This window comes from Filicampus tigris, chromosome 8 (assembly GCF_054856515.1).
Source record: "Filicampus tigris isolate MCC_2025a chromosome 8, RoL_Ftig_1.0, whole genome shotgun sequence".
NCBI classification, from domain to species: domain Eukaryota; kingdom Metazoa; phylum Chordata; class Actinopteri; order Syngnathiformes; family Syngnathidae; genus Filicampus; species Filicampus tigris.
In genome coordinates this window covers 17956512-17967433 of record NC_141224.1, presented here as the reverse complement: position 1 = coordinate 17967433, position 10922 = coordinate 17956512, and the positions used below count along the sequence as shown (strand labels likewise).

At 39.4% G+C, this 10922-nt stretch overlaps 1 protein-coding gene across 3 annotated transcripts in view; it reads left to right on the top strand.

The window, feature by feature from the left end:
- The window catches only part of hace1 (HECT domain and ankyrin repeat containing E3 ubiquitin protein ligase 1), a 28082-nt gene continuing 17160 nt past the window's right edge, over window positions 1-10922 (top strand). The window contains exons 1-12 of one of the 3 annotated variants that reach the window (XM_086038632.1): window positions 1-322; window positions 3041-3095; window positions 3178-3267; window positions 3479-3583; window positions 4246-4321; window positions 4451-4582; window positions 5569-5651; window positions 5790-5886; window positions 5961-6062; window positions 6142-6248; window positions 7167-7317; window positions 8267-8329. In XM_086038632.1, coding sequence (XP_085894758.1) covers window positions 232-322; window positions 3041-3095; window positions 3178-3267; window positions 3479-3583; window positions 4246-4321; window positions 4451-4582; window positions 5569-5651; window positions 5790-5886; window positions 5961-6062; window positions 6142-6248; window positions 7167-7317; window positions 8267-8329 — 1152 coding nt within the window. In that variant the 5' untranslated portion in view covers window positions 1-231. Of the gene's footprint in view, window positions 323-3040; window positions 3096-3177; window positions 3268-3312; window positions 3384-3478; window positions 3584-4245; window positions 4322-4450; window positions 4583-5568; window positions 5652-5789; window positions 5887-5960; window positions 6063-6141; window positions 6249-7166; window positions 7318-8266; window positions 8330-10922 lie in introns of all 3 variants that reach the window. The other 2 variants (XM_086038634.1, XM_086038633.1) reach the window with 2 other exon arrangements.

Genomic DNA, 10922 nt, shown 5'->3' with positions numbered 1-10922 from the left:
CATAACAGGAAGTATGAAACCTGGCAGTAAACGTTGCCGTGAAGGAGGGCAACACAGGAAGGAAATAATGAGTTTACTGATTACTGTAAAGTAGTGTACTGTATCAGGAAAAATACCTACCCCCGCAGCGCCCATGGGCGACGCCCAGGGTAAACGTATTCGAATTTGGAACAGATAAATGTATCGGGTAACGCGGTGGTTCCCCAGTTTCTCTCAGCTGACTGTCCACCTATGATGGAACGGGCGATGGAGCAGCTTAACGTACAGCTCAACCGACTAACCCGCTCCCTCCGCCGGGCCAGGACTGTGGAACTTCCCGAAGGTAACACGCACGCTTTGACGCTTTTGGCTATAGTCACCGGGCGGAGGTAACAACGCAGTCCGTCACTCTGCTGCTTACTGTGAATGCCAAGTCTACTGCATGTGCTTCAATCCAGTTGTACTGGATCGGGAATTTTGCCTTTCGACGCTATCATTGGCAACAAATTAAATAAAACGAACCAAAATTGTCTTCCTAAAAGCATGTATTATTTATTTAGATACAACTATTGTACTATTGTAGCGGGACGGTGTTTGACTAGTTAGCACGTCCGCCTCACAGTGCAGAGGTCGTGGGTTCGAATCCGGCCCCGGCCTTCCTGTGTGGAGTTTGCATGTTCTCCCCGTGCCTGCGTGGGTTTTCTCCGGGTACTCCGGTTTCCATCCACATTCCAAAAACATGCTTCGTAGGTTAATTGGTCACTCTAAATTGCCCCTAGGTGTGATTGTGGGTGCGAATGTTTGTTTGTCTCTGTGTACCCTGCGATTGGCTGGCAACCAGTTCACTCTAAATTGCCCCTAGGTGTGATTGTGGGTGCGAATATTTGTTTGCCTCTGTGTGCCCTGCGATTGGCTGGCAACCAGTTCAGGGTGTCCCCCGCCCACTGCCCGAAGCCAGCTGGGATAGGCTCCCGCACGCCCACAACCCTTGTGAGGATAAGCGGTTGGATAATGGATGGATGGACAACTATAGCACCTAATGAATTGTCTAGTGTGAATATTTAATAGTATAGGAGTGTGAGATTGACATTTGTTGACGTGTTTCCTAAACTTTTTTTTTGTTTCATCCACCCATCCATCCATCCATCCATCCATCCATTATCTTCACCGCTTTTCCTCACAAGGGTCGTGGGCGTGCTGGAGCCTATCCCAGCTGTCTTCAGGCAGTAGGCAGGGGACACCCTGAACTGGTTGCCAGCCAATCGCAGGGCACACAGAGGCAAACAAACATTCACACTCACAGTCACACCTAGGGGCAATTTAGAGTGACCAATTAACCTACCATACATGTTCCGTTTCCCCCATTTCAGGAATATTTTTGTGAATTCCTGACTATATCTATATTAATTGATTGTCCTTCAATTTGAGCTCTGTGAATGTTCTTATCTCCTGTTATGATACCAAAATGACCAAAATAATGAAGTCTGGAGGACTTGCAAGAGCGGGAGTCATTCTGGATGTTGCTCAACTTCCCATATCCAAAATGTGCGTTTTACCACAAACTGGTTGAGACTTGACCACCATTGCCACTGCTGGTTTGGGCCGTTTGACTCACTCGCTTCAAGATGCAATGAGTCAACAATCAATTCCACACATTTGTCCAAAAATGAAGCAATTGTTATGTCCCTCCCTCCACCTAATGTCATCATAACTTCCACTCTTACAAAACTATACAGAAAGGTTTTATATGAGACCATATTTGATGCATTCATCATATTGATCAAATACATATCCTTTACACCAGTGGTCTCCAACCTTTTTTGTGCCACGGACCGGTTTCAGGTAAATACATATTTTAATGGACTCTCACTGGAACAAATAAAAATGAATGAGAAAAAATATGAGGTGTGTCAGAAAAGTTCCACAACACTACATCTACCAGCATTTGCTTCGTTCACTGCATAAGAAGAGATGAGTGTTCTGGCAGGACAACTTATGATGGCTTCACCATGACAATACGCCAATCTTTTATTTCTTTCCCAAAAACAAAAAATAATATTAACATAAAATAATATTGATTAAAAAAAAAAAAAAAAACTCAGAAATCCCGACCCCGGCATTCTGCATGCTGTAGACAGAGGCTACTGTATGACATTAGATTTGTGCCACACTTACAAGCACCTAAGATAGATGGTAAACTGTGATGCATGCGCTCCAAGAGAGTATTAGTTTGCTATTCTTACATTGTATGAACAACGAACGAAGGATAATGTAATTGCATCAACGATATTGTTTAGAGTTGCATCTTCCACAAATAAGCATTTACAGTGCACTGCTTGGAGGTTAATAACATTGCACATTACACCACATTACAAAGTACACAGCAACAATGCATGCTCGTTAAAATGTTTTTACTATCAGATATTTTGAATGGTATTTTTCCTCATGATAGTTGTGTTTTAATTTTTATCTTTCATCAATTTGTTTTTTCATTTTAAAAAGGAAAAAAAAATCTGTTATTATTGATTTATTGATTTATTATTGAAATACGTTCATAGTGATTTGCCCAGACCTACCAAGCACATTATGTATGAAAAAAAAGTTTATTTACTTTTTAAATTGACTAGTTCATTTGACTTTTTCATAGTTCTGTTGACCTTTTATTAAAGGTTATATATTATATTTAAAAATACAATTATTTGGTAATTGTAGGCTCTTTTTGTCTCTTTATTTGGCCTGTTCTCCTGTTCAAAGAAGCTTTCCAAACACTTTGTTTTTTTTAATCTATCTTTGCTAGCTTGTAGTTTTTTTTAACCATATTTCGTGACAGAGATGAGCGTTTTTGACAGAGTCACCTCATTTTCAAAATAAAACTCAAATAAAATATTTTCCTTCAGTCTGTGTGCAACATGATACCAAATGGCCTGGGGCCGGATATTGGTCAGCAGCCCGGTGGTTTGGCTCAATGCTGTACACATTGTCATCCGTGGCAGAAAGCCAACATTGAAGAGTAGCGTGACATATCTACAACTCTCTCCTTTCTTCGTTCTTGCATCCACAGACAATGAAACTGCAGTGTACACACTAATGCCAATGGTTATGGCTGACCAGCACAGGTAAGCATTTAACCAAATATAGACCTTAATTTTTTCCATTACCCTAGAAAACAAAACACTTGTTCCCTCCTGCTTCCTAAAGGTCAGTGTCAGAGTTGCTACTCAACTCCAAGTTTGATGTAAACTATGCCTTTGGACGTGTAAAGAGAAGTCTGCTTCACATTGCTGCCAAGTAAGACGTTCTTCCTTCTGTCCTGCACTTTTTTCCACTGCCCAGTACATACTAGGCTCAATACGGCTCCACTTGGTACTAGTGATTTGCAACTGGTGCTTTGTAGGGATGAAAGGGTATGAACATTTCATGTCATAATTATAGTGAGTAAAATTCACGCTTCATGCTGTTTTGATCCTCCACTGATACTGTATTTTTTGTCATGGCATAGCTGTGGATCAGTGGAGTGTCTTGTTCTGCTGCTGAAACGAGGTGCCAACCCAAACTACCAGGATATCTCAGGCTGTACCCCACTGCATCTTGCTGCCAGGAATGGGTAAGAGTCTGTCTTTAGGTGTTTGGAATAAAGTACGGTGAATTCACTTCAAGACATCCCCTAATGAACGATAGCTATAGTTAACCCCCCCCCCCCTCCAAAACCCCCCCCCCAAAAAACACGCAACAAGGTACTTTATTTCCATCTGAAAAAAGGAAAAGGCAACAGGTGACATACTGTAAATTTGGTACAGTAAAAAGAAAAGCAATTATTTGTAAGATTTGAATCTGTCTCAGAACAAAATATAAAGCTGATAGTTTAGGATAAAAATATTAATGACGACCAAGGATTAAACTGTATTTAAAACTGCTATCTGACATCAATAAGAAAGTGGGAACTCATGATTGGGTTTGAGTTCTTACACAGAGGATGTTATAGAAATACAGCAATCAAAACATTTGAATAAACAGAGAGAACTTGAATCTATGTCTTGATCCAGATGAATTAAATCCTCTTTAAAAGATTTTTTTTTTATCTTGGCTTATAAGAGCTGATGATCTTGAGGTTCATTTTCTGGTCTGACCTATCTTCGTATTTGTTTAATTAAAAAAGAAAACTTGATGAAGGCAATGGAGGAAAATCAGTGCTTGATTGAAGTGTGTAAAAATAGACGCGGTTAAAATCAGTTTTGTCGAGATCTGAACTCCCACTGTTTCTTTCAGCCAGAAGAAATGCATGGGCAAACTACTGGAATATAATGCTGATGTCAACATCTGCAACAATGAGGGACTGACTGCTGTGAGTGGTCTGGTTTATGTATAAATCCTAGTAATCATCATCGTTACTCAAGTAATTCATGTTGTGTTTTATTTTAATTCAACTCCTCACCAGTTGTCCGAACTTTCTGTTCGTCCACCCCTGATTTAGATCCATTGGTTGGCAGTGAATGGTAGGACTGAGCTCCTTTACGATCTTGTCCAGCATGTGTCCAACGTCGATGTTGAAGATGCCATGGGACAAACTGCTTTGCATGTTGCCTGTCAGAATGGACACAAAACTGTAAGCCACTTTCAAGATTTAAATGTTTCTAACAGCATTATTTTTTAGTTTAGTTTTCATAGGGGGCATATTATGGAAATTTGCCTTTTTAGTCACTTCACTACACTTTCTTATGAGTGCCTGCCCACCCATCAAGTGTGAAATTACACAACTAAGTATATTTTTAGAGAGATGCCTATTTCTGAATATGTGTCTGTGAGCATAGCATTATGAATTTGGCAGCATCATAATGGTAATTGGTGATGTCACTGCATGCACCATATACACAGATCTGCACCCAATTTGACAAATGTACTTCGGCAGCCTGTTAATTAGGGCTGAGCGATTTTGAAAAATAATCCAATTTTGCAATTGAATATGCGATTGTTTTTTCAAGGTCCTCTTCCGTGTTTTTTTTAACAAACACAAGCAATCAATGAAACTGTATTACAATAAAATATCAGACTGCATAAATGTTTTGGTCTTATGGTTACACTAAAATTAAGGCCATTGAACCATGAATTCATATGAAAGGCATATGTGTATTTATCAACTTGTATTATGGCATTAACTTAACTCTTTAAATTGCGGTCTTTTCAGTGTTCACTATGACAATTAAAACAACAAAGTTTTACCAAACGAGTGGCGAAAGTCAGGAAACCATAAATCAGATTACAACAACGATGCAAACAAATCTGCGGCTTTATCACTTCAGTTTATATGTATCATATGATTTTATGTAAACTTTTGGACTGCACTTCTTAAGCACTGAATTTATCTAGACAATGCATGAATAAAATGTAAATATGTATATGAAAATAAAGTCTACCGGCCGACCGAAATTAAACATTTCCCCCCTAAATTTAACCTTTGTGATTTATATATTTTTTTTCTTAGCTCACATGTCAATATTTCAGATTCTACTGTATGTAGCTAATAATTTTGGTCATTGTTAATAAGACTTACCCTTCTCAAAAATTCCATCAATGTGTGTCATGTCTGGTCAGACGGTGTTGTGCCTCCTGGACAGTGGAGCTAACATCAACCGACCAAACGTCTCAGGAGCCACACCTCTTTACTTTGCCTGCAGGTTTGCCAACAGTAAATTCATTTTAATGTTATACTGTACAAATGCAGTGATGGAAATATTAGTCTCAATTAAAATCCTCCTGTGGAAAAATAAAAACGTTTTTGTAACACTAACCTTAATACTCAAACAACTGTGCAGTCATGGCCAAAGAGACACCGCACAGATCCTGCTTTCTCGTGGAGCCAAATACCTTGCTGACAAGAATGGGATCACTCCTCTCGATCTCTGTGTACAGGTTAGCATTATAACATACCTCGTGCCCCATTTCCCCTGATCTTTTTAGTTTTTGTACTTTTCCTTTTTTTGAAGGGAGGATATGGGGAGACCTGTGAAATCCTCATTCAGCACCACAGCAGACTCTTCCAGATCCTCATTCAAATGACACAGAATGATGACATAAAAGAGAATATGGTTTGAGAAATTTGGGCGTGGGGGGCTTCTTTGATTCAACGTCATTCCTGAGTACATGTTAATGTTTGTATGTGTGTAGCTCAGGCAGGTTTTGGAGCATGTTTCTCAGCAGAGTGACAGTAATTATCAGAGAATCTTGACAAGTCTGGCTGAAGTTGCTACCACGAATGGACATAAGCTGCTCAGGTATGATTTTTAACTCACTAAAATTATTAAATGTGTTCCTATTGAATGTAATTAAATATATTCTGATTATTATACAAACGCTTCCTTTGTCAAACATCAACAATTTTGTTACTATTGAACAAAATTAAATATATTCTGATTATTATACAAATGCATCCTTTGGTCAAAAATCAAATGGGCTTTTGGTATTTTACTTGTAGTTTGACAATTTATAAAAAATAAATATTCTCCTCAAGTGACTACAGATAAGTACGTGTTGATTAGTTACAAACAGTAAAATTTGTCTATCTTATGTTTTGTGTCATTAACTGGATAAATGCTACTGTGTTTCTTCAACTACTGGCCTTTACTAGGTGTCTCAGTTGCTGAGCATCCACTGAAGAAAATACCCCCCACCTTCTTTTTTTTTTTACACTCAGTAATAAAAAAAAAACTACTACTAATAATAAATACCTTTTTTAGCCACATTTTCACTTAGTGGTACAGTTTAGCACAATTCATGATTCTTATGCACTCTGGTTGGTGTTTTCCGCTGCATATGGGTAGGGGGACTACACCAATATGTACTTGAGTTCCGGAAATAGTGTGACCAGCAGTACAGCATGTGACTTGCCAGTCATTTCTCCTTTTTTACTGCACTAATGTGATTGATGGTGGTAGTGGTGAATATAGTTTCTTATAGTGTATACCATGGGAAGGTCACCGTGTTTTATACCGTCACTGAAATAATAAAACATACAGTAACAAACAAAACAACCATCTGTACCAGTAAAGGCATACTTTCAGATACACACAGTCTTCAAATAAATAATTGGCACTATTTACAAATGAATGAATAAATGCTTTCGGCAACTATTTGAGGGATTACGATATACAGTCAATTATCATTATATGCATCCTGCGTCCTTCCCTCCACAGCCTATCCAGCAGCTACGATGCTCAGATGAAGAGTCTCTTGAGGATTGTCCGCATTTTCTGCCATGTATTCCGCCTGGGACCTTCGTCACCCAATAATGGCAATGATATGGGCTACAACGGCAACAAGACTCCCCGTAGTCAGGTCTTTAAGGTTGGTACCGTGTTCTGGTGGTGGAGAGTACTGTAATCTGTAAAACGTTACATGTGCTGAGTTTATGCCAGCTATCACGGACATGCTGCTTCAAGGCCCGTGTGCGTGTGCGTGTGTGCATGTTTCATTATAATTGTGACCTATAGATGGCAGTAAAGTGCTTTCGTTTGGCAACACTTCACTGCTAAGTTGTAAAGCATGTCTTACTGAGGACGGGAAAAATGACTTATTGCATACCTCCAAGAACAGTTGAGAAATCTGATTTTGGTGTAACATGACCAAATGATTGTGTTTGAGAGTATAAAACAGGGGTCTTCAATCCTGTTCCCCGAGGGCCGGTGTCCTACCTGTTTTCCATCTATCCCTGCTGCAACACACACCTGATTCAAATGATCAGGATCGTTATCCATCTTCTGCAGACCTTTGGTGAATATCTGTAATAGGGAGAGATGGAAAACAGGCAGGACACAGGCCCTCGAGGAACAGGATTGAAGACTCCTGGTCTAAAAGAACCAGCATGTATGATTTTGAGAGAGTGTATTGTTCCTTAGTTATTTTGCAAGGTTGAAAATAACTGTCATTGTAAATGACGCATGATACATTAAAAAAGTTGACGAGACTTAAGCAGATGAAATGGGTTGGAGGCATATGAATGATTTCAACTGCTTGTTTGAGCAGTTATTCAGAAAATGCCTCTTTTTTTAAAATATCCATTTCAGAATTATATTGGTTTTGCAAATATTTACCATTATACTATCTGCATTCATAAATTCAACGTTTGATTAAATTGTATGCCACAGACCATTGGCAGATGGAAGCTGGACATGTGAACATCCAATATGTTTATTATTACATTACTAATAATAACTGTAGTTTTGCATGTTTTATACACCACGTATCAATATCCTCCAATAACTGTCATCTGGTTGCATTTTACTGCTGGTTGCAGATGCGTATGAGACAAGGGGATGCTGTACCAAAAGACACTTGGACAGCTTCTGCTATATTAGATGTGAGCCATGGACATTTCCATTTCATTTATTTTATTTGATCATTTTGTGAATATTGACATTAATTGGAATTTTCATTTCATACAATCAATGAACTGGGCTTTTTGATGTAACCTCTTTTCTCTTGAATTTATTATTATTATTTTCAAATACAACCATTTGAAAATATTATTTGGATTAGGCAATAGCAGGCAATAAGGTCAATATTTCGTTATCTGTTTGCAGTACTAGCTCAATTAAAGTCATTCAGCTTGATTTAGAATGACAATAGAATTGCAAGCCATCAGTCAAGAATCAGAAAAACAAAATATTTCATCACAAATCTCTACTATCTCAAATTCCATTACATGTCCTATCGCCTAACCCAAAGCTTTGTCTTCCTTGATTTGTGTGATTGGTGGATTCTGTTCACTATTCTATATGATTAAGGATTAAAATAGCATTCAAAGAGCCTCCCCCCAAAATACATGTGTAGGCTTTGTGGCTATGCAAAGCTGTCAACTTTAAAACACCTTACAGCACCTGTGAAGAACGCATATGATGTACACATGCACAGGAAAAATCCAGTGGTGTCCAAAGTCATTGTAGTTCAGGGTCCAGCAAAGAGCGCCACTTCGTGACTCATCGGGGAGCAGAGCATTGAGAAATAAAGACAAAGATGGACAGACGACCTTATTCAATTTGATGTTGCAATAGTTAAATTGTCTCGCCGAATGAATAAACTTTATATCTCCTCTTTAGTACTGGCTCACTGGTGAATGTGTTCAAATAAAAATCTGAACATAATGGCCGGCACACCACAGAGTTGGCAGGGGGAGCTATTCCTTCGTCTTAAAGTCACAACTTCAGAGGACATTTCCACCATGAAAAGCACCAGTTCCGAGCTATAGAATATACCTATTACAAAAACCCCATGTTAACACAATTTTAAAGAATGAGGTTATTTTTCCTCGGGATGGTGTCCCAGTAGCTTGGAATAAACAGAAACCATAAGCTTTTACGCCTCTGAATTTTTCCACCGGAAGTACTTAATGTGCTGCCGTGCATATACAGTGTTCCCTCGCTACTTCGCGGTTAGGTTATTGAGGATTGACTCAATTATTGCGGATTTCCATTTCTGACCGTAACTTCATCTACTGCAGTTTAACCTCGCTATTTTGCAGGTTTTCTTGCTATTTTTCTCCCTTCTAGGTCAGACCAGTCTAGAAATTATCAATAGAGGGTCGCGTTCGGTAATTTACTCTGGCGCACGTGCACTGCTCTTGAGAGTCTGTGTGTTCAGAGAGGCAGAGCTCGTTTCCCTCTTATTAGTTTCCAAACGCAGCCTTTGTTCAAAACCAATCGGCTGCTCGTGCTCGATCTGTTTCTATTTGGACTGCCTGATGTACCAAAGCACCATGTTCGCATTAGGAGCACCTGTACACCGGCTCTCTGTTTTTCGTGCACTCTGAATAACCGAACGGCACTTTTGAACAATGTTGTGTTGCGAAACTCAGAACGTTATTCAAATGTGCCGTTCAGTTAGTCTGTCGAGCAGGATAAGCCGGAGAGTAAACAGCTGTGTAGAAATTGTGTGTGCGCAGCGCGCTCAGCCACCAACAGCAACTCAGACGGTTCCCCACACAAATAAACAGGCTCCCGGTTCCTTCCCTCGCGCCTGCTCTCACGGGCAGTCGGAAATTATGGCACACTTCTGAATATGTCACATAACTGCAGGGTCGTTACAGTATTTATGCATTGTTTCTTTCACCCTGCGGGCCAGATTGAGCCCCCTGGCGGGCCGATATTTTCTCACAGGCTGTAAGTTTGACACCCCTGGCAATGCTCATTGATGGCAATTCTAGTAATTGTGAGCAGTGGATTTCATTGACTGCTTAATACAGTTCTGATCAGAGTTTTGCACCCACTAGCTGAAACATTCATTTTGTGGAAATGTTAATGCGTTTTGTGTCTGTCTTTGAGCCTTTCTGGGCAAAATGATTGCACAAAAGTCATCGTAACCAGTAAAACTACAACCATTTGTAATTTATTCATTGACGATTGTGATCGGCAAGTTCATATTGAGTGCACAACGGATCAAGTTTAAACTATGCAATTGCCAGGTACCGTTTTCAACCCTCATTTGGGTCAAAATATGTTGCGGTCTAAACAAAAACATTCAATGCAATATGTACCTTATATTGGTGACCTGATGAGAGAACTTTGGTTGAGCTCTGTCTGGTGCCAGCACTCGTGTCCTCTCAGTGTGAAGGTGCTAACAGACACCTTACACCAGCCACCCTGTTAGGTATGGGAACACAAACCTTGCACAATATTTATAGACATATGCACGATTACACGGTTTAAAATTTTAGTCAAAAAAAACAAAATATAGTTTTGGAGGTGTACTCTGTCATCGTCATATTTCCTTCTGATTGGCACTCCCAAGATACTTGCATTGACTGGGGTCAAAAGTCATATCCAAGCATGTTATACGTATGTTAGTGGTCTGGAACAAGTTGATATTTTTACCCACACGGTCCTCAACTCTAATCATGCAGTGTTTCATAGGGATAATACTTTATAATAATATTGTTATATAATATTATTTCTTCC